Source organism: Peromyscus californicus, unplaced genomic scaffold (assembly GCF_007827085.1).
Source record: "Peromyscus californicus insignis strain IS unplaced genomic scaffold, ASM782708v3 Scaffold_21__1_contigs__length_65335640, whole genome shotgun sequence".
Classification (NCBI taxonomy): domain Eukaryota; kingdom Metazoa; phylum Chordata; class Mammalia; order Rodentia; family Cricetidae; genus Peromyscus; species Peromyscus californicus.
The window spans coordinates 3,185,535-3,209,682 of NW_026294514.1; the positions used below are offsets into that span (position 1 = coordinate 3,185,535).

The window sequence follows — 24,148 nt, forward strand, 5'->3', positions numbered from 1 at the left end:
CACATTTTACAAAATTCTTATGTCTTGGATACTCTCTAGGCCATGAGAAAATAAATTTCCATTGGCTTTGAAAAGATGTCATGAAAGGCTCCTAAAAATCCACACATCAGAATGGAACAAGGAAAACAATGTAGAAATACATTTAGATAAAAATGGCAGTTCTCGAAACTGGTTTTTCCTACTCTGTTTTCTTAGTTTTTTTATTTTGCCTACAAATAACTTTGGTTTTCAGAGAGCTTCTATCAGCATTTTAAAACGTCATTCTTTGGTACTGTCTGGCTGTCTTCCCTCACTGTATCTTTGATCCTGATTTAATTGGTGCTGAGAATTGTTCAGCACATGCCTTCAGTGTTACATAGTATGTGTGTTCCTCTAAGCTAAGAGATCTTCATATTTGTGTTACGTTGAGGAGCATCCCACACACATCATTTCCTGTGGTGCAGATACCAGTTTGGTACAGCTTTCTTTGAAACCCGTCCCTTCCTCATGTATTTTACCTAATCAAGTTGTAATAGGAGTATGCATAGACCACATTTTTAAATTTCTGCTTTACTTTGTGTTTGTCTTGGCTTATGAAGGCGCTTTGATTTTAACCTTCTAGTATCCTTACAAGGTGATTATGGGAGGTTGGTAATGATGTTTGATGGAAGTACAGGTCCTAGATACCATTTACTCAGTGTGAAAGCTGTATTGGGAATCCGGTCTATCCATATAAAATTCAATTCAATAATGACCTGTTTGGTTCTGAGCCCTGTTTCGTTCCCCAGCAAGTACAGCACTGAACAGCACAAAATGTGTAGAACTCCTTGGAACCGTCTCTGGAAATCAGTATCAGTTTTACTCTAGCCAATAAAACACTTACTTAGTTTTGGCTATTGTAGTTTAAATAACACTACTTAAATACATTGTGAAATTTCGATTCTTTAGTACAGGAATCAAGACAGCCATAGAAGTGCTCTCTCTATGGAGAAGTGAATTTAAGTGAGCATCAAGCTATCAGGAAATGGTTCTTAAGTTGGTATTTGTCCAGTTAGGAGATGATTACTTTATGACAGGCAAAATTTGATTAATTCTAAGTATGAACTAGGAAATGATTAAAGGAATTTAAATTTTGTTTTTCTAAGCATTTCCCTATAGGCAATGATAATGGGAATCTCCTTCCTCTCTGTTTTGAGATGGGGTCTGGCTAGCCTGGAACTCACAGTGTAGACAAGGCTAGCCTCCAACTAACAGCTCAGTGCTGGGATTAAAGGTGTCTACAAACATACCTGGCTAAGTCTTCTTTTAGAAAGCATTTTCCTACTCTGCTCTGTGGGCCAGTGTAGCAACTGATGTAGTTAGAGAAGCCAGTCTTCTCTCCTTCCATCCTGTTTTGGTTGCTGGTAATTAAAAGTAAAATGTAGAGGAATATTACTTTAGGTTAATGGATAAATTTGGGTTTGTGAAATAAAGTGTTAATGCTGTTGATGTTATGTTTCAGTGCTGGAGTCAAACTCAGGGCTTTGTTAATAGGGAAGGCGAGTGTTCTGCTGCTGAGTACACCCTTGGCTTTCATTTCTGTTATTTTGATGGCATTTACATTCAAAAATTTCATTTTATCTAGGCTCTGTCTTTTTGTTTGTTGTGGTATATCTAGTGTCCACAGTAAACAGCAAATGACAACTGGTAGGGGCTTTAAACTCTAGCATTGTATAGGTTCATGGAGCACTCAGGCTGTCTTAAATATTTTTCTGTTTGTCCTTGGTTTGTTGCTCTGTAAATTGGAATGCTAAGTTCTATTATAGGTAAAATGTTTTATCATCATCAACCCCCCCCCAGGCATGCATTTAGTGATCATTTTTCATGCTGATGAAGGTTGCTTTATCTTAAAAGATATTATGGCTTATTTCTCACTATTACAATAATGTATGATGGATAGAAAACATTAATATTTAAACAAATTTGAATACTGTATAGAGCAGTAAAAAAAACTTAGTGTTTAGGGTATTTGGCTCTTTTTCACCTAATTTCAGTCACCAAAATATTATAAATTTGGACAACTGTGAATAAATCTTAAAATGACTAGCGCTTGGTCAGTTGAAATCTTAGAAATGTCATCAAGTTCAGAGTGAAATCATCCCTTTCCAAGCCATATTTCAGATGTGTAGGTGATATAAGATAAAATAGGTTGTGATAGAAGGCAGGTGAGACAAAACACCACGAGCCTAGATTTTCATAATTCAGTTTTGTTCTTTGTTTTAGCTGTGCTCCATTGAAGTGACGTGCGAGTCCGCCAGTGTGATGGCTGCGACACTGGCTAATGGAGGCTTCTGCCCAATCACGGGCGAGAGAGTCCTCAGTCCTGAGGCAGTGCGGAATACACTGAGTTTGATGCATTCCTGTGGCATGTATGACTTCTCAGGGCAGTTTGCGTTCCATGTAAGTAATGCTGATTAATTTTCTCTTGCAAGGAACTAGTCTAGACTGGTACTTTTAAATATGCAGTTTGAACTTTGCTTCTGAAGCTGTTTTATTTTTGGAGAGACACTTGTTTTCAAGGTTAATTGGTTACAAATGAGTAAGGAGTACAGTTACATAGTATGCGAGATGTCCTTTAAGAATTCAGTCACTCTTCATGTATAAAAGGTAACCACTCTTGTTCTGAAGGCATTTCATGATACAAGGTTAGTCGCTGTGGTTTTCATTGCTGATGCTTGGCATTATGGTAGATTGTACCTCAAGAAGTCCTTAAACTCAGAAAATGCACACACGAGGCCTGAGTCTTTGATTAGAAGTAAAGTATATACTAATAAAACTTGAAAAAAAAATTTTTTTTCTGAGACCAGTTTCTCTGTGTTTAAAAATGTTCTTTAAGCTTTGTGTATTTGGCACTTGTGAAATATGAAGGTATTTGATCTTATTATGTTAATACATCATAATGCCCTTCCAAAAATTGTTTTTGTAACTTCTATTTATTTATTTATTTAAAGAAATTTGTCTTCATATATTTGTGTGTGTGTTGTGGTTCCAAGGATTGAACTCAGGCCATCGTACGTAGTGACTAGCTCCTTCACCATACTGAGCCATTCTGCAGACCCTGCAGTTTTCATATGTAGTACAATAGAGAAATTGATTTCATATTATTCATCATTCACCTTTGTTAATTATGAATACATGACCAATCTTGTTTCATGTGTGTGCATACTTTTTTTAATCTTGTTATACTCCAGTATGTAATTGTAAATACATAACACAGCATTGTAGTACCACAAAAACTTAACTATTGCATATAAAACTGTTAATGTTATCATTTAACATTACCACTAAATTTAATAGAAAAATACTTAATCATTGAAATTACTTGTAAAGTACTATAAATTGTGGTTATGTAGTTCTACATTTTGTTTGACTTGGAAAGTAAATAAGGCTCATAATAGTTTTGGGGTTTTTTTTTTCTTTTCACGATCTCTTTTTAACTTGTTGTTTTTACCTGAAAACATTGAGTCATTTATTTCTATATATTTTCTCAGAACTCTGTACTTGTTCTGTATTCCCTTGTATTTCTTATAAATCCCCAGGTCTGATCTCATGGTTTCGTTTGCTTGTTTTGTTTAGTTTCTGCATGATTGCTGCAGTGGTACATTTCTGTCAAGCACTTGATACCTGAATCTTAGTAATCTACTAATGACTGTTTCTCTGGCAATGCTAGTTTTTATTATAATTATTCCACCATTATACAGTGATAACCATCTTGCATGTTTTTTGAAGGAGATTAATTTGTATTAACATTTCTCTATTCCTTGGTTATTTCTCTGACTATACTTCAGAAAATCTTAAGAAAATGTAATTCCTCAGTTTTTATTTATGAAATATTTTTTAGAAAAGACTTATGTTTAGAATCAGTGTGTGTTTTTAGGATTACAGCTCTGTAAAATAACATTCATAGCTCCAGAGTTCATTCAAGTGCATTAAGTTACAAAATGTCTTTGAATTTTTTTCCTGTGTTCTATCTACTGTATTCCAATCACTTTTGAACCTCATTTTCTGTATTATGAATATATTGATACATATCTATACAGTAGTTTTAATGGAGAACTTACCTTACCCTGTGGAGGTCTGAGGAAAACCTGGGGGTCAGTCCTTTTCTCCTCCACGTAGACCTCAGGGATTGAACTCAGGTTGTCAAGGTTGGCCTTACATGCGCCCTAATTGTGAAACTGTTCTCAAATGTAATGTTTTTATTTATTAAAATAGTTATATGAATGCCCCTTTTATTAAATTATTTTCAGGTTGGTCTACCTGCCAAATCCGGAGTTGCTGGGGGTATTCTTTTAGTTGTCCCCAACGTCATGGGCATGATGTGCTGGTCTCCTCCTCTTGACAAGATGGGCAACAGTGTTAAGGGAATTCACTTCTGTCACGTAAGCAAATTTTCTTAGTTAAAAAGGGTTGGGGGAGGGGATACAAGCTGCTGTCCAGTGTCCAGGAATTTCCTCTTTGACCTATTTTGTGCAGGGTTTTTATCCCCTTGGTACTTTTCCTGTCTGTGAACTAGTTCACTAGATTGTGTTGGAGGTGGTTGAACAGAAGCTTCAAATTGCCTCTAAAAACAGGTCCCATTTAATTTTCTTTCAGAAAAATTCTCTTTATTTTATGTTTACTTTATTAAAAATTGAATGTGTATAGGTGTTTTGCCTACATGTATATGTTCTGTAATTGGTATCCTTGGAGGCTAGAAGAAGGTGTCGTATCCCTGCAACTGAAGTTACAGATAGTTGTAAGCTGCCATGTGGGAGCTGGGAATCAAACCTGGGTTCTCTGGAAGAGCAGCCAGTACTCTTAACTGCTGAGTGTTTTAATTTCCCAGATTATAAATAATTTACTTTCAGTTTTTAAGAGCTCAGCAATAGAGAATTAAAATTCAAATCTCTTTTAATAATTGAGTTATCAAAGCAATTTATACTGCAAATAAAAACAAAGACAAGTTTTAAAAATTATGTGCTTTTTGTTTTTAGTTTAGTAGTTTGTTACCAACTAATTCTTGCTAATGTTTCAGCTTTGTGTTTATTTTCATTTATTACTTCCCAGAGCACCTGTTGAGTGCTGCACATTTGTGGGCTTCCCAATTAAAATTCAGATTACTGTTCAAACTTAAATATTTTACAAATCTAGAGAATGGTATTGTATTTTGGACAAGTGATTTTTAAGAGAAATTTTATGGTATTTTTATAGTTTATGGTATTTTACATAAGTTGCCCTTCATGTGACCTATTAAAAATGGCAGTTTGAGTGACTGAGCCTTACTGTTGAGTTCTTACCCTGGGGTCCTTCCTCTTCCTGACTGTTGGGCTGTTTGATTAGCTGGCGGTGTGGTTGCTAGGAGACACTAGTGAGGCTGCATAGTAATGTTTATGTGAATGAACATAACCCGTGAAAAGCTGATTTCTTAAGTGGACTCTGTGTCACTCTTTACAGGATCTCGTTTCTCTGTGCAACTTCCATAACTATGATAATCTGAGACACTTTGCAAAAAAGCTTGATCCTCGGAGAGAAGGTGGTGATCAGAGGGTAAGCCAGTCCTTTCTGGATTCTTCTCCATGTCTTTCTCTAAGACGGGGAAGTAGCCTCGCCTGCCTAGATCACACTTCAGTTTGTTAGCAGTCTCATGTATGCCAATTTCAAATAAATAAGATGTTGACATTTTTATTTTCAGGCACTAGTACATAGGTATATTAAAATCATTTTTTGATATTTAAACTGGAAATGGTTAACTTAGCAGCAGTGCCGACTTCTGCTGCTTTATGTAATTGTTTTATAATTGATTGCATTAAAATAAGATAGTGGAAGATTTTATGTACTGTAAATCTAATTTTTAAAGCCTTGTTTTTACTCTTAATATTTGTCAGTTAGTGTTTAGAATTAAGTATTCTCATTGTCTACTTTGTGAATGGATAGGTAAACGGAAAGGTACATTTAAACTTCCTAAGAAAAAGGCCACGGAAGACAAAACACTTTTTCCAGAACACGTTTCCTGACACAGTGTTGATAGAAGCAGTGGGAGAGCACTAGTACTCCTGCTGAGCACGCTGAAGGTCTTGTTTGTTACAGTTTGTGGCCGCATGCATAAGCATTTCTTTTTTAGAGCTACTGTTACGATCAGGACTGAATTTTCTTTTTCATTGGACCAAAGGACTTGATGTTGAATTTTAATAACATTCCTTTGTATTCTACATGAAGAATAAAATTACTTAGTACATTAGAAAAGTGCTTAAAAGTAGTAATTTTAATACATACTGAGTGCATTTTTGTAAGTGCCAGCTTAAATGTGTTAGTTCCGGTCAGAGTAACCTTTGATTAATACCTGAGAACTTTGGAAAGCTGACAGTGTAAAACTTTCCTACCAATCAACATGAGTAACATGTAACAAGATGTCAGATGGTGGTGGGTGAATATATTGATGGCTCTTAATAACTTTCATTGAAAAATACCATTTTATAGCTTGGACCTTTCATCACTCAAGTGCACTAATAAATTGTGTATGTTGCTTGAACAACTAGCATTCCTTTGGACCATTGGACTATGAGAGTCTCCAGCAAGAACTTGCTTTAAAAGACACAGTGTGGAAAAAAGTGTCACCAGAGTCGAGTGAGGACACCTCTACAACTGTAGTGTATAGAATGGAGAGTCTGGGGGAGAGGAGCTAGAGGCGGGCTCTAGCTGCAAATGTTTCTTCTTTTAACCTTGGAAACAGCTTTAGGCCTTTTTTTCCCTCCAAACTAAGTATTTATTCAAGTTTTTCATTTGCTATCAACCTTGGGTACTGGAGCCATAAAAACTTTAAAAAAAAATTTTTTTTTTTTGCTTGTAATCTTTGTATAAAGAAATAAAAAGATTTGTTAATTTTTAGAAGAGCATTTACAGATAAAGCAAATTTGCTTTATTTTTTAGAACTACAAAAATGCAATTTCTTTAATTACATTAAAATTTAACTATATAGTCAGATAACCGCGTTGTCCTTAGTTCTATAACCTGCATATTAAATTGAAAGTATTATTGGATTTCTTTTCCAGTTCTACGTCCTGTCCTATGCCTGATAGGATATTGGTAGTGACAATAAAGAGCACTTCCATGCTAAGTAAAAAACTAATAAGGCAGAGTAATCCAAATGATTTCATTTAAAAGAGCCGTAGATTATGAAATTAGCTTTGGTTTACACATGTGCCAGTTAAGAGTGGTAGTTTGGCTCTAAGTACTTCAATTTAGTTAAAATTTGTAAGAGACGTTAAAATATATCTGGGTTTTTGTTTTGTTTTGCAACTCCTCTGTTCTGTCAGATCACGATGTAATCAGAGTGTTTCACACTCACTGAACCAGTGCAGCCAAAGAATTGCAGATGTGTGAGAATGACGTGTTCTCTTGTTCAAAAGCTATAATGGTTAGTTGCTCAGAAAAAGAGACAGTGAATATCTTCAAAATGGATTGTATTTTCATATTATTCATGTAATTTTTTGTTGTATTTAAGTATGAATTGTAAATTTTGGGTTTTTTTTAGCTCTCAGTAATATTATGTTTCATAAGTGCTAATGATAAATTTTGTGATAAATTATGACATCTCATAAATTTTGTTCTTTTTGAACTTTCATTAGAATACTTATGAAATGAATTTAGTCTGAAGGTATTAAGTATGCAACTAAAATATTTGTTAAATTGAATGCTTCTGTGTGTTTTAAAAATGCAATATTGAGAATCAAAACTTGTTTTCACGAGAACCATAGGTTCCATTTAATCCGATTGAGAGCAATTATACATATTATTTTTAAAATCTTGGCAAAGTGATGCTAAAGTTCTGTAGGATTTATTTACATTTCTTCCTTCATCCATGTATCTTGTTTTTCTCACAAGTTCAAGTTTATTTTTCAAACTCATTTTTAAACTTGCAAATTTTAGGCAAGTGGTTGAGAATAAAAGCCTTATAGCTTTTTAGAATTATGGCGTATGTACAGTGGGGCAGACTCTGTCAATGTAAATACAGTGCAGGAAAAAATACTTCACTGACAGACAGTAACAAGGTATAGAAAAATCCTGATGCTCTGTTTTGAGGTTGGAAGCTATGATATTAAGAAAAGTTTCTTCCCAGAAGTGCTACCTAAAAACCTTGGACTAACTTAAGTATTAAATTTTGTATTTAAATAATTACATGGTGAGTTTTAGAAAAGGCTTTTCTGTTGCTCTGGTGTTCAGATGCATTTCCTAACTGGATGCTTCATAAGTCTTCACCACTGCTCCTCCTATGGACATTGAGCATTTCTTTTAGTTATACCCAGGGCCACTTGTGATTCAGGTCATTGAACACCTTAATTGGAAGAAAAGATTTTAGTTTTTTTCCTCCGTTCTTTATACTTAAAATTTGCTGTTTTAGTCAAAGTTGGCTCTACTTTATAAAATAACTACTTGAAGGAATTTTCATATGGTGTGCATATTTGTGTAAATTGCAAAATTAGTTTGTGGCATTTCCTATATATAATTCTGGTAATGCTCGAATGCGCACTTAAATATGAAGTGGATCAAGCAATCAGAAGTGTCTGTAGGAAGATGTTAGTGTAAGAAGAAGTAAGGTATTGTGAGTATGAGTGCAGACTTTGACGGAAAAGGAAAGGAACGCTTTGCCAGTTTGCAGTGTAGCTCAACCCTCAGTATTCTCAATCTCTTTTCAAATAAAGTTCTTTGAGAAGTACCCAATATTGTTGGGTTTAATTTTTCCAGCCATTATTGATTCTTGATATTCAAGCATTTACATGATAGCGTATTTTTTCTTTTCTTTTTCCTGTTTTTTTTTTGCCATCATTAACATTTCATTTGAAATGCATATTCTTCCTAAAATATTTTGTTTTTAGCATAAATGTTGTGCATTTTATCTTAGTGTTTGGATGAAAACATTTGTGTTGTTGAGCTTTCTTCATTTGCTTTGTATATTTAATGTACCTTTATTTTCCAGTATGCCTACTTTTTGTATTGTACAATAAATTTATTTTAAGCTGATTTTATTGTTTTTTTTTTTATATATATAAACACTGGTGACATTTAAAATAACAAAAAAAATTTGGGGTTTTAACTTAGAAAAAATCTTTTGTGAAGATATTGACTGTTCTGAAGATTGCCTAGAAAGGAAACTAAAAATACCAGAAAGTCATTTGAGTCTTTATTTTTAATGAAGTAGTGTAGGGAGGAATTTTCCCATTGGTTGTACTTGAATTATTTAAATAAAGACTTCACACACACACACACACACACACACACTCACTTTTAAAAAGACAAAAACACTTCATTCTATTTGCAGGCTGCTTCTGCTTCTGATGAAGAATGCAACTAATTTAATTTGTTGTTTAAATAATAGGGGGAAAACCATTGCCAAACCAATAAAGTGTATCATAGTGTCTGCTTAGAAGAAAGTTGTCGTCCTCAGTAGAATAGAATAGAATTTGTAGAGTGGGCTAACTGTGATACAGAAGTCTGCCTTTAGGAGCTTTTGTTTATATTCACAATTTGCTTCAAAGTATCATCCAAATCACGTATACTGTGTGCATTCATTGTTGGTACATGTTGGCTAGATCTGCTGTTCACATTTTAGAAAGATTCCCTGAAAATATTTTAAAATTTTTGAAAAGGAAAGTACTTTTGTTTGCATTAATTAGCATTAATATGTGGTGTTTTAAACTAACTTTCAGTACTAGTTAACAACTTTCGGTATGGTACATGTGATATGAGTAATAGTTTATGTTTATTTAAGCTAAAGATACATTTTTTTTTAACCCATTGAAAGCAAGGTGGAAGGAGAATCTGGACAGTGTAGTAGTTCGTAGGAACACATGCATGAGTAGAAAGAACTGCTGACATAGACTGAGTGTGTGCATCTCCTAGGTTCACCTATTTAAATTACCAACTCTGAAAATGACCAGCTGTTCTTTCTGTAGTCTTTTAGATATGATTTATTGAGTCACTGTATTCTTACTCCAGGATTTGCCATAGAGAACTCAAATTAACAAAATCTGTTACTGTTCATAGTGACTAAAGATTTGTGGTTTGTCTTGTTCCTGTTCCTAGTCTTTCCCAGTGCTGTCAGCCAAGGGAGTAAGTAGCCATGTTGGGGAAGTCCAGGGCCAGGAAAGCAGGAGTGTTTGAGTGCCTGTGGGTTCGTTGACTTGAAGCACTTTCCAGCATTTATTATAAAGAAGGATTATTCAGTTTAAAGTAAGCAATGCTACTACCAGCTTGAACAGTTCACTTTATAGATTGGTTTTATTTAGTTCACTGTAAATATTAGGAGCATTTGCTTTATGAATATTAAATAATAATAAATCTTTTTAAAAAAGATTTATGATTAGTTTACTTACATGTGACTCCCCCCCCTTTAATTCTCCCCCACTTTCTGTTAATCTTACATGTGCATTGTGCAATGAGGCCAAAGCCCCCTGAAGACACAGTGTAAAAGCTGATTACCAAACCTCATGAAGTCTAGAGTTTAGTTTAGGTTGACTTAGAACAGATGGACTTCAGTTAGTCCATTCTCTGACATGTCAGGTCTCTGATAAGGGTGTGGCACGAATCTTAGAAGGTCTTAATAAAATTAAACCAAGGGCCAGGTATTAGGGTGAATGCTGGAACATCGGAGAAACAGAACAAGCCACAGCTTCCTCACCTTGCCAGTTCCTCAGCTGATCCTGTTTCCTCAGACTGGAAGCCTCTGAGTCCTCATCCAAATGGATCTCAGCTGAAATGCTGTTAAAAGCCTAAGCACTTAACCAACCTAGTTCCTGGTTTTCACACCTTGTATACCTTTCTGCTTCTGCCATTACTTCCTGGGATTAAAGGCTCTAGTTACCATGCCTGGCTGTTTCCAGCGTGGCCTTGAACTCACAGAGATCCAGATAGATCTCTGCCTCTGGAATGCTAGGATTAAAGGCGTGTGTTACACCATTTTCTGGCCTCTGTATCTAGTGGCTGTTCTGTTCTCTGACCCCAGATAAGTTTATTAGGGTGCACAACATTTTGAGGAACACAGTATCACCACGTAAGTGCAATTATGTATGAACATATATTTAAAAATATTCATGTTTCATTTAAAATGGCAGTACAGTTTCAAAGATTATTTTTTATATTTCTTAGAAATGGAAGAAATTTAAATGTATTATGGAAGGTTCTTTTTTTCTCTCCAGATTCAATAGTTTACTACTGTGAATACTGTAAAATGTCGCACTTGAAGAAATATCAGAAACTACTATTGAATGTAAAATAGAGCTGACAAAATTTGATGTTTCTTAGATTTCTTAATAGGAAAATGCTTTTAGAACAAAAATGATTGATCGTAGATATTTGAAGTAATTGTATTGCTGCATTTTAAGTATTGATCTTTTCTGAAATGCTTTCAATTCCAATACCACAGGTGATTAAAATTACATATTTTGAAAGACTTAGCCTTTGAAAGGAAAAATTTTTACCTGAAATAATCTTAGCTTTTATATCACATTTCTGGTGATTTTTGTTTGTATAATGAAACTTCTCTGCCCTGCAATAATACTTTATACTCTGGAGTTATATAATAATTATATTTGTATTCTATAAACAGCTAATGGGGTTTCTTTCTTTGTGTTTAAAAAAAAGAAAAGAAAATCAGTTGAGTCTGAGTCTTTGACATCCTATGACTTACTCCGATCTTGTGTGCTGTTTGACCTGTTTAGAATCACTAGATGGTCTTGAATGTAATTGTGAAGGCTCCCACCCAGCTTTTCTCCCAGCACCCTGCTTGCCCTGTTTACAGTTGTTTGTGATGGTGGTCTGTTGGATAGTGGCATATTTTGTTTGCACAGACTTATTAAGGAGGAACATAATTAGCAATGATTCGACTGCATGTTACTAGGCAGGTTGTTTGTATCATCGACATTTATTAAAACTGCTTAATTGCAGGGTGCCGATGGAGCACACCTTTAATCCCAGCACTTGGGAGGCAGAGGGAGGTGGATCTCTGAGTTCAAGGCTAGCCTGGTCTGCAGAGCTAGCAAGTTCCAGGAGAACTAGGGCTGTTACACAGAGAAACCCTGTCTCAAAAACCCAAAATAAATAAATAAAAATAAAACTGCTTAATTGTATTCTTTGTTAAGTAATAGTGCAGTTAATAAAAACCAGTCAGGTTAGGAATGAATGTTATAATTATACCCTAGTTCTAAAAATAAAAATATTACCCTGAAACCTAAAAAAAAAGTAAGTGTAACAGAAATGTGACTCTAAAAATAAATGTTGTACCACTGGTTTAGAAATAAATTTCTTTGGAGTTAAGTATGAATAAGATTGTAAAATGCACAAAAATTATTGAAATTCAATGTAGTGTTGGCTGAAGCAACCAGTTGTGTTTCTTTGGGTTTTGGCATTCCCCGGGAACATAGAAAATAACAAGCTACTGCTCATTTTATTTGTGTCTGAATGGCTGCAACCAAATTCCTGATGTGTTTGTCTCTAGTGCATATTTCAGTTTTTCACTTGGTGGTTTCAGGAATTTTAATTTTTTTATCGAGGAAAAATGTTATGCATTTGTTTTCTAAAGATTTTATTGACTTGTAAAATGTGAGACTTAGTTAACCATCCAAAAAGTGTTGTTCTTGTGGATGTATAGCCCGGGGTCAAGTGTGTGCTCATCCTAGGTTTAGTCCTAGCACCAAGAAGTTTGTGGGGGGGAGGGTGTGTGTGTGTGTGTGTGTGTGTGTGTGTGTGTGTGTGTGTGTGTGTGTGTGTGTGTGTGTGCAGGGATACTGGTTTTGTTTCTAAGTCTTAACTGAAACTTGCCTAGTTCACTCTTCTCCCTACAAATGTACAGATACACGAACCTCAGCTTTGAAGATTAAGCTTTACTCCTAAATCCTGCTTGCCTACATACCAAAATTAGGAAGCTGGAATATTAATATCAATATTCATGTATAAATAATCGTGGTGGAACTATTCCATTGTGAAATTAAAATCTCAATCTGTAGTTTGCAGTTAAGTCTTCAGTGTTCTGTATGTACCTGTTCACAGATCATTACTGTGCGGTGTGTACGGGACAGCATACAATCTAAGTCTTAAGCTTTCTTTCTTAAGTGAGATTAGTAATGTGTAAAAAACCATGGCATACGTTAGTTAATTGAATTCTATGGCCAGCCTGCTGTTCTTTCTTCTTATTACTCAAATTAAAAATACTGACTGAAAAGTCCAACATGGATTACTTCTAAGTATTCCTGTTTATTTTTAGTCTTTTCATATCATACTTTGCTTCTGGCAGAATATGAAATGTTTCTTAAATTTTATCATGGTTATCCCTGAAGGGGTTTTCATTGTTAAATTACCATGTTGCTCATATGCTTTCTTTCTACTTCTCTCCATTTTCTTTTTAATCTTTTAAGAAAACATACATGAAATATAAAGCCCAAACTTCTTTTATTCAGCATAGTATAATTTAGTCTTTATTATTTTACATATTCAGTATATGCATCTTGGGTTCATGTCTGTGCACATAAATTACAGTTTAAATAAAAATGAATTAAATTGTTTGAGATGACTGTTGGAACTGAGGTCACCTGGTGTGTGTTTGGGGGCCCAGAGTAGAGGACTTTTTTCTGTAATATTTGCTTTGCAAAGTTTTGCCAGCCACCACTGTTACAGATGGGCTAAGCATTTGGATCTTCTCCAGAATGCTTGCAATTGCTAGGTAGTTTTAGTGTTTGCGTGGGCTGTCCAGGATGATCCACCACAGGCATGTTTTGTTTTCTTTAAAAATACCTTAATATTTCATTCTGCTCCACAACCACTATTTTAATATTTTTTGAAACGTGTTTACTAGTTCTGTGACTGAAGTTTTCTTATCCCAGTCAGAGTAAGGCTGGTTTCATGAAGAGATACCATATTTTATTTCTCATTTCTAAAATTTTTTCATTTTTACTTTTAAAATATTAGGGGCTGGATATATATACACATGAATGCAGGAGCCTGATGTTTTAAGATTTCCCCTGGAGCAGAGTCACAGGCAGTTGGGAGCCATCTGATGTAGGTGCTGCGAACTCCCTTAACCTGAGCTCACTCCAGCCTCACGTGTAGTCTAATTAAAGTTTGAAATGACCACGTGTACCTAAATTTGGTACAATTTAAAATGGGGAGAAATGCCTTATCCATGTCTGTGTGCAGTGCTCAAGACCTCCATCACAAGAGCCGTAGTTGTACAGATAGGAGCTAATTTTCCTGGAATTAGTCCTCGAAAGGTTTGGGCCTGAACACGTGTAGCCCAGGTTTATTCAGGCAGTCTATTTTGCTAGCTTAAATGATCACGTTTTCTGTACATTGTGTCTTTGTTTTTTTTTTTTTTATGTTGACAATTAAATTAACTCTAGCATTAAGGCATATGTGAAACACTAGCAGAGACTGTGTTTACATTCACTTCTAGGATCATTGTGATAGCTAACATATGTTGTGCTTACTGTGGGGTCACCCACCAGTGAATGGCATGTGCTGAGAACTATTCTTACCCTCATGGAAACCTTGAGGCAGGTACATAACATGAGGTATTTTATTATCTGTAGATTCTTAAACTGCCTAGGTTCACACCGCTCTAGGAGTGTAGCATCAGGAAAGCAGCTCATTCTTGACCACTAACCATGCTTTGTCCTCTTGTGGTTCATAAATCACCATGAACATGAGAATATTCCCTGAGAATCAAAGGGCTGATACTTTCAGAACGCCTTTGTAGACCAAGAATTTAAAGAAACTTTATGGTTTTCTGTAAGTTAATTTTACTACAGCTTAATCATGTAAGAGGCACTTACAAGCCATGTTTCCAGGATTCTGTGATTTTTATTTATTTATATATATATATATAATGCATTCACTCAAAAAAAAAAAAAAACAAAACATGCAAACTCCAAAGATCCTCTTACCTAAGTGTGATGGGAAGCTTTGGAAAGTTTTCGACATCATGAGACATGACCTGGAACTATCAGGTGTCTGTTCCAAAGCAGAACACTCCTATTCAAAATGGATGATGAAGCCCCAGGCTGCTACTTAAATCATTCTTTAGGCTGTAGATGTGCATGTTTCCCATTGCTTGGATACGTGTTTGTGTTCACTACAGCAAGTGTTAACACTAAAAGTTGTTTATTTCTGAACAAAGTATTTTAGAAAGTTTTTAAAATTCGTCTGCCTCTGAACTGTCTTCTCAGTCTAATGTAATTTATTTAAAATTTTCACCAACTCTGATCTCTTAGGGCTCAAAGTAGAATTCGCGTCTGTTCTGGATATGATTCCGAGAGTAAGCTTAGCTTCTGCACTGAATCAAAACTACGATGAATCAGTGACAGGTGAAATTTCCCTCTTCACCAACATCCATTCTAGTTGTCCTTGTGCAATTGCTTGATTTGACTGTACAGGGTGGGGTGGGTGGTTAGGAGCAAGATCACACCGGAATGCACTGTCCTGGAGTCTGATGGAGTACTACATTTAGGGGATATCCTGGGAGAATTGGCCCTGGTTGCCATTTGTCAAGTTCCTGTCAGTGTGCCCGCTATAACTTGCTCTGTTTCTGGTGTTGCCTTTGTGGTAGATAAATGTAGTTCCAGAGTGGTTAAGTAGTTAGGTCCTCTTAGGAATTTTTTTCCTGCTTGTGTGATTATAAGAAATGTGGTTTTCTGGGTCTCCATTTCAGGGTTCTCAGTCTGTATTTTACATAGCTTCCAAAAGGTTTTAGTCCTTGCTCAGTAACAGGAATCTTACTTGTTTTGTGTTTCCTCCTCTTCACTTCTGGTAGTGCAAATACATGCATGCATATATACATATAATATACATACATATAATACATATACATAATCTATATGTATTTTCCCCTGCTGATGTCCAAAATTATGTCCCCTATATATAATGAACATGCATAGCCTTTTAAAGCTTTTCTATGAAGAACTAAAGGGAAAAGGTTATTATCACTCAGCATTTTACTATTTTTTATTTATTTTCACTTTTTTTGTTTTTTTTTTATTTTTATTTATTTATTATGTATACAGTATTGTGCCTGCATGGGTCCCTGCAAGCCAGAAGAGGGCACCAGATCTCATTATAGGTGGTTGTGAGCCACCATGTGGTTGCTGGGAATTGAACTCAGGTACTCTGGAAGACCTAAGTCAGTGTTCTTAACCGCTGAGCCATCTCTCCAGCCCTATTTTCACTTTTTTATAGCACATGTTTAGTTAAATCTTTTTGGCTATTTGAATTTGATGGAATAGTTTCAGTCTGTATAAATTAACCTTGGCATTATTGTGTTACCTACCCATTTACTGACTTCATCCAGCCAGTATATTTTTTTATTTTAAAAAACATTTAGTTTTTTGTGTGTATGAATATTTTGTTGCATCTCTGTGTGCACCACATGTGTGCCTGTTGTTAGCAGAGGTCAGAAGAGGGCATTGGATTCCTCAAACTGAAATATGGACAGTTGTAAGCCACCGTGTCCTCTGCAAGAACAAGAAGTGCTTTGAGCCAGCTCTCCAGTCCCCAGGATTTATTTTCTCACCTGTCTTATATATGGTTGATTGAGCATGGAAAACAAAAACATGTCTTTGTGTGTCTGGTTTATTTTACATAACATGATCTACAGTTCCACCCATTTTTCCACAAATGGTGTGATTTATGACTGCATAAATACTCTGTATATTCCATATTTTTCTTATCTGTTTATCAGTAGGAACCTAGGTAGGTTTCCTATTTTTCCTCTTGTAAACAGTGCTGCAGTAAAGAATGTAAAATTTTACTTTGCACTCCAGATCTTCTACCACAGATATTTCTCAGGATAGTTTGGGAAACATTTATGCAGGGTCTTACAGGCCACCTTAAGGACCTAAGGATAGTGTTCTTGAGATACATGTGAGAATAAGCTTAGCATCCAGTGAGTGAGAAGAGTGTGACTTCAAGGTCATTGCCATGTCTAGGATGAGCAATGGGAATACAGCTGATGCCCTTCCTAAGAACACCACAGAAGCACATCTTGGGAGAGGGGAAGAAATAAGCTCAACTCGTACTCTTAAAGAGTTAAGTCTGACTGAAAGTGGCCAGGGTTGTTTTCTACAATAACAAGTGTAAAAGCCACTCTAGGACTCGCACTCAGCAATCTTAGATCTTGTGCCTGTCACCTTATACTCACAAGCTGGCTGCTCTGCCTGAGCTGCATTGGCAAAGTGGGGCGAGAAAAGAGGCACCTCAATCAGGAAGAAGCTTTCTCAGAAACCCACCTGGTGCTCTTCACTCCAGTGATGGGACTGGATCTAAGGAAGTAATTCTACTTGAGCACATTGCTACCCCTAACAGACGGTGTTACTGCACCTGGTGCATATGGATACAGACTTGATAGTGAGCAGTGTTTGAGCCGTGGGGTGTATACTCTGAAGGTGCAGCTGTAACCATTAGAACATTTAGGACAGGGCAGTAGGAGAGGTCTAATGTTGCTGCTTAAGGAGACCTCAGGTGGAGCCCTAAGAGACTCCTAAGTAGGATGGGGCAGAAGGGACCGTCACTAGGGAAAAGTAGCCAGTAGAGAAAACACAAGGGCTGTCAGGAGTCTAGAAGAGTCATGTCTGGCAGTTGGGAATATTGAACTCTATAATAGAGAGTTAAGATAAAGGCTTTGTGCTTGTGTGTCTTCCCCAACCCCCTCATGGTGTTAAGATGTCATTTCACTTAAAAAATGATGGAGTAGATGCTGTGGACATTCTTTATTGTTGCTGAGTAACCTAGCTCTGCCTCTTGCTCTCAAAGAACTGTGGCTTTACCTTTGAAATGTAAAGGTCCTAGAACTCTTCACTGCTGGTAAAAAATGACCCTAGCAAGAATTAGAGAGGTCTGGATGAGGGAAAGCAACTCCGTTAAAACAAGACAGGGAAAGGCAGAGGCAGATTTGTAGACATGGTTGGGTTTGGAAGCTCTGTTAGCTCTCTTCCTGGAGAGCATGGGGAGGGTGCTTTCTGTTGAAAATAAATCATGAGCTTAGAAGTAAACTGCAAGGTTTCAGGTGTAGAAGAGGAAGAACCAGGAGACTTGGCAATGTCCTTCAAATACTGCTGGGGTGGTAGCCATGGAAGTCTGCCATGTTTACTATCTTGGGAGTGGACCTTGAATTTGGATTTAAGCAGATAGCAACCGCAAAAGATTGGGAAACAAAGGGTTTTACAGTGGTTTTTAGCAGGCTTCAGAACCACTTCAGATTCCACACAGAAGACATGCTTGACATGCTTTAGATTGTCACCCTGCCCCCTTCTAGAGTGGGGTTCTACTTAATGACTTTGCACTGATGCATTACATACTCGGAAGTGGACCACTTATAAAGTAAGTCCTGTGCCGTGCATGACCTCCTTACTTTCAGAGTAAAAATATTCTTAGAAGAATACAGATGCTAAGCCAAACATGGGGCAGTTACATAATCACAGTACTCAGAAGGAAAAAAACATTGTAAATGCTAAAATAAGAATAGTTGCTAAGCAATGATAAAGTCTTATGAAAGATGTTGGAAAATGTGTATGCACACATTAATCAGACTTCAAACTTTATTTTTGAAGATAGTAAAAATCCTTTATGCAGGAGCTTTCTATATATGTTAGAAGTACTTGTAATGTAAATAATGGTCAGATTAGAGTGGCTATGAAAATGCCCTGCAAAAACACTATGGAAACACACTGTCAAATCTCTGTATACGACCCATAAAGTACACATTGGCCTTTTCCCAGAATTGTGAAATGGTATGGTTCACTACAGACGAGTGAGAATTAGGGTTTCCCCCTAGTGTCAAGGCAGTTGGTGTGTTGGGATGGCAGTATCCAGAAGACGCATGACCACTTGTCGGTGTCGTGGCGTTCTAAGGGGTGGCCATGCAATGCTGAATTAAAGCCACAACTGACCGTAGCATTGCCATGACTGTTTCTCAGAAGAAATAGGGCCTGCCCCCTTTTCAGGACCTTGTTTGTGTTTATTTTCATAGTTTACCCAAGTCTTTGTAGCCGTCCTTGGGTTTCAAGGGCCCTGATGGTTTGGTTTTGTTTTTTCCTGAGGTAACATGTAAGTATTTGGTAACCGGTTCTCTTTTTTTACCTTGGCTCTTGGGGTTTTGTTTGTTTGTTTTTTGTCTCTCCAGAGGTTTGATGGGCTCGTTTTTTCTGGTTATAATACAAAGTGTAAGCGGATGTAGCACTTTGGCCGTCCCACACGTGTGGTGCCTTGTCCTCTGTAACACCTGTATTGCCCAGCTTGATGAAGCCTTACAGTCGCGTGTGGAGAAGTCCCAGAGAGTGAGTGAAAACTTGTCACAGCAGTGCAGGTTCTCTTTGGTCCACATGGAAAGTGCAGTTTTACCGTTTGGAGGAGTAGGCTGCCTTTGCTCTTAACAATGTCTGCTTTTCTGTTTTGCTGCCCCTTTGCTAAAAGTGTGGTACCCCAAAGCACACAAAGTTAGCCTGCTGGCTGCTTACATAACCCAGCATAAGGAGAATGCTTCTGAGTGCACTGCATCTCCAGGCCAGTCATTGGCATTAGCAGGGTCATACGATCCACCAAGATAAGAAGCTGTTTGTTGCCAGTGTTTCTTACTCTCATTAACCCAAAACTCAGATTTCACTTTTTAGAGAATTAAATACGGAGAACAAAGATACACTCACATCTTTGCATTTGCTATCAAACTGAATTCTTCCCTTGTTTTCACATCATTGAAAAAATTTTGATTGACACTGTAATAAAAATTAGGATCTCTGACTTCCTATCAAAGCATGTTTTCATCTTGGCATGAAAATTTTTGCTTGGAGATCTCTTGGCCTGATAGAGGTCCCTGGCGTCAGGCAGACTCCTGGGCCATGTGCCTCTCTGATACCCAGCCCAGCCTGTCACCTACTACTTAAAGCCTTTGATTCAGCCAAGGAGAGGAAGTGCTTTTTTTTTTTTTAATGACATAATCTTAATTTTGTTTGTTTGTTTAATGGGAAGTCTTTTTTTAGCAAAACTTCTTAGATTACACATTATTGAGAAATTTTAACTAGTTTGCTTAACAGTTTGTTTCTGAGTTAAATGAACAGTAGAATGCAGTTTGGAGCTGCCATTTTTAGCCTTGTATTTTAAAAGTGAAGTTTCTATAGAGTGGGAATTCGTCTCAGCATAAAGATGACTATTTGACTTCTCCATTGAAATTTCCATAGGAGAACTTCCTGTGTTTGTGGCAGGGAAAACGGAACTATGACCATGAAATGGCTGCATCACATCCTCTAAAGGATTGTGTCTAATCCCCTGATCTGACCGAGCAGGTCAGTCTGCATTAGCTCTGTCTGTATATAGCACATGAATAGCTTTGTCCCAGTCAGTCACGGGACAGCTTAGGAGCAGGTAGCCTCCCGCTCAGCCCACCTAACGGTCCGAGCGCTGTAAAGCCCTTCTCTGCCTCCTTGCCAATAGTCAGGTGGTTCAGGAGGAGGAGCTGTGTCTGCTCATGAACACTGCACGGGTTGATTTCCACACTGGTTGGCACAGCATTTGGTTTCCATGGATTGGCAACTTAAAACTGTTCCTTTAGCTACACTGTAACAGATGTGTGTTTTCATCTGAATGGAAGAAAGGTTTGGATGACAGAAGCCCAGGAACTTACTTTCATTTAATGCTCTGAGCCTTTGACTCAGCCAAGGAGAGGAGGTGCTTTGTGATTTATTTTTATAATGACAGAATTTCAACTTCTTGTTGATTTGTTTTATCTGGTAGCCATTTTTAAGGAAGACATCTTGATTACATGTTACTGAGAAAGTTCTGAGTGAGACTTTTAAAACAAAATAGGACCTGCAGTTGTGGTTTATTTAACAGGTGAAGTATCCATTCCATGCAACCGATACTGCAGGGAGCAGAAATGGAGAGCATGTTTTGGTCAGACAGGACAGCCTTTCAGTCACCTACTTAAGCTTTTCATTAGAACATTCTAACAGAGCTGGGTAAGAGTTATGTGGAGACAAACCAAGGAAGGAAAATCAAGGAACTGCAGTTTCCAGCTGGTGACAGAGCTGGAAACTGCAGCTGGGGTAAGAGTAAAACCAGTGGCCAGTCTTCCCCAACTCTCTCAGCTTCCTCCCTTCCAGTGTTTAGCAAAGGTCCTTCAGGAATTAGAACTAAGTTGTTCAGTTCCCTTCTCATCTTTGGCCAAGAATATAAGGTCTCTCAAGGACTCGTATCTTGGTCAAGTGCAGAATTGAGAATGCAGATGCCTAAGTTCTGGACCTGAACCCTGATTGCGTCATGTCACCTCAAGCCAAGGCTCTTAGTCTCAGTAGCATTTAATAGATAAAACATAGCCACCTGCATATTTTAATCTGGCCTGTCAGGGATTTAAAATAACGGTAAATGTTGAATTTCTCTTAATTTACCCACTACATAAACTCAACATATACATAATTCTACAACACAATTGAACTACTAAAATTCAAAAGAAGTTGAAGATGGTGGGATGTTAGGGTTTCTGTCATATTTTAGAATAGTAAACTTAATACACACACACACACACACATTCACACAGCTGTTGCAGAAAAGGTGAGGTGTGGGCACGCCAGGTATGCAGAGTCGGGTGAACTCGAGTGAACACACACACACACACACACAGCTGTTGCAGAAAAGGTGAGGTGTGGGCACGCCAGGTATGCAGAGTCGGTGAACTCAATTGACCTGTAACATTTTTGCTCCATTGTTGCCATGACTTTGTACAAATAAACCAAGATAAATGTGTCTGGTTCTGGCAAGTTCTGACAAAGATTTGATAAGGAAAATAGTACCGGGAAATGTGCGAGACAAGGGCACTTAGCACTTAATTTGTGAACCTTTTGACTACATGTCCCAAAGGAGGTTTGCACTGTGGGGAGGTATAGGTTAGAGCTCTCCATTCACAGAGGCTCCTGTCCCTGCCGGGTTTGGTCTGTGATCAATGTTACTGAGGAATCAGTCTTGTTAACCCGCTGTTTTCTGGACCTCTAGTGTCAGAGGAAGGGTAGGGAAGAGCCTCTGTAACCCTGAGCATGCCCGTGCTGTCAGGGTTGGCCTGGCCGTGGATTAGAACTGTGCGGTGCCCCTTCAGCAGGACTTCCAGTTTAACTGAACAGAGCAGGGAAAGACTACCCCTGAGAAAATGTGAGACTCCTCTTGTCTCGAAGCTGTTCGATTCATTTTCTTCCTTGATGCTCTACCCAAAGCTCATATGATTTATATATAAACTGATTTTAGGTGGTATAGGATGTAGATGGCACATCTCTGTAATCCCAGGAGCCCACTGGCTAAATGGGAGGATAGGAGTTCAAAGCCAGCCAGGGCTTCAAATAGGGACTCTAAAACAGGAAATGTGTCTGAAATCAAGAGGCATTTGTGATACTGTTAAGTGGTACCCAGGCATGTGATACCTTCTAGTGCCTTCTGTCTTGGAGAGAGAGACTTTGTGATCAAGCTTTTTCTACTGATTTGGACCAAATTTGGGCCTTTGTTTTAATGAGAATAATAAACTTCCATGGTTAGTTACCCATTAGTTTTGTTAAGGCAAGCTCCTGTTTATCACAAAGTCGCTGTGTGTACTCACTGCTTTCTTACTTAATTTCATGTAGCTTGAGTTTTCCTGCCTGGCCTACAGTCAGGATAAATCTATCTCACCTGCCAGTCCCACAGCCACTCAGACCCGACCAAGTAAACACAGAGACTTATATTGGTTACAAACTGTGTGGCCGTGGCAGGCTTCTTGCTAACTGTTCTTATAGCTTAAATTAATCCATTTCTATAAATCTATACCTTGCCACGTGGCTCGTGGCTTACCAGCATCTTCACATGCTGTTTGTCATCCTGGCGGCTGGCAGTGTCTCTCTGACTCAGCCTTCCACTTCCCAGCTTTATTCTCCTCCTTGTCCCGCCTACACTTCCTGCCTAGCCAATGGCCAATCAGTGTTTTATTTATTGACTAATTAGCAACACATTTGCCATACAGAACATCCCACAGCACTTCCCCCCCCCCCTTTTTTTTTTCAAAAAGGAAGGTTTTAACCTTAACAAAGTAAAATTACATATAATTTGGGAATTTGGGCGTAGCTTCTCTTACTACTTCCTGCTGGAGGGGGGCGCTGTATCTTATGGGGAAACAAAGAAAATTTTAGGATTATGGAATAGTCCATGAGGCTGTATCGTCTGAGCCAGTTGCCTTGAAAACATTCTGGATGTTGGATCATCTGGGCCATGGTGTCATTGGAGACCTTTCAGGGGGTCTTGGCTGGTCAAACCTGATGTATCTTAATCTTGAACAAATCCATAGCCTCTGGCTTTCTGTGGAAACAAAAGCAGAGACTCTTTTCCAAAGCAACACATCCTTACATCCAAATTTTGAAGTCAAGGTATCTTTAAAATATACATACTGGTTTAACTCAACATCTTTTATGATCAAATGTTTTTCTGCAGTTAAAAATCCCAAAAACAACACAATCCAGATTTTCTGTGTAATATCCATTTTTACGTGGCTTATTTTTTATACTACCTTTACTGTCTCTTTAAAGACTTTATTTTTTAAAACTATGTATTTGTTTCTATAACTCTATATATCACCTCTTTTGTCTCTTTCAAGCCTACGTATCTTTTACACACATTGTAAACTATTACATCTGAATCTGTCTTATTGTGAATCTATTGCCTTAAACTGCAGCAGCTGTGGCTGCTGGCTCTGCCCACCTCAGCTTCCCAGCATGGCGGTGTTACCTTTTCCACCAGCTCTGGGAGCTATCATGGGTCTATGCTTTTATCCAAGCAGCTTGTAGCCCAGAAACCTTTTTTTTTTTTTTGTTTTGTACTAGAAAAGGCTAAATCCACCATGCAGCTTAATGTGCCACTTGCAGAGGATTCATTCCCGCCATACTGCAGGTTGAGCATGCACACTAGGAACCCACAAGTAGCTCAAACCGGCAGTTGCCACTCATTAGAGAGAGACAGTTAGGAAGCTGTTTTTTTTTTTTTGTTTTTTTGTTTTTTTGGTTTTTTCGAGACAGGGTTTCTCTGTGTAGCTTTGCGCCTTTCCTGGAACTCACTTGGTAGTCCAGGCTGGCCTCGAACTCACAGAGATCCGCCTGGCTCTGCCTCCCGA

At 37.6% G+C, this 24,148-nt stretch overlaps 1 protein-coding gene across 3 annotated transcripts in view; it reads left to right on the forward strand.

Moving 5' to 3' along the window:
- Positions 1-24,148, forward strand: part of Gls (glutaminase) — a 72,361-nt gene that overhangs the window by 37,675 nt on the left and 10,538 nt on the right. For 2 of the 3 annotated variants that reach the window (XM_052749426.1, XM_052749428.1), the window contains 3 exons: positions 2,242-2,418; positions 4,269-4,400; positions 5,455-5,547. In XM_052749426.1, coding sequence (XP_052605386.1) covers positions 2,242-2,418; positions 4,269-4,400; positions 5,455-5,547 — 402 coding nt within the window. Of the gene's footprint in view, positions 1-2,241; positions 2,419-4,268; positions 4,401-5,454; positions 5,548-6,536; positions 9,019-24,148 lie in introns of those variants that run through there. The other variant, XM_052749427.1, reaches the window with a different exon arrangement.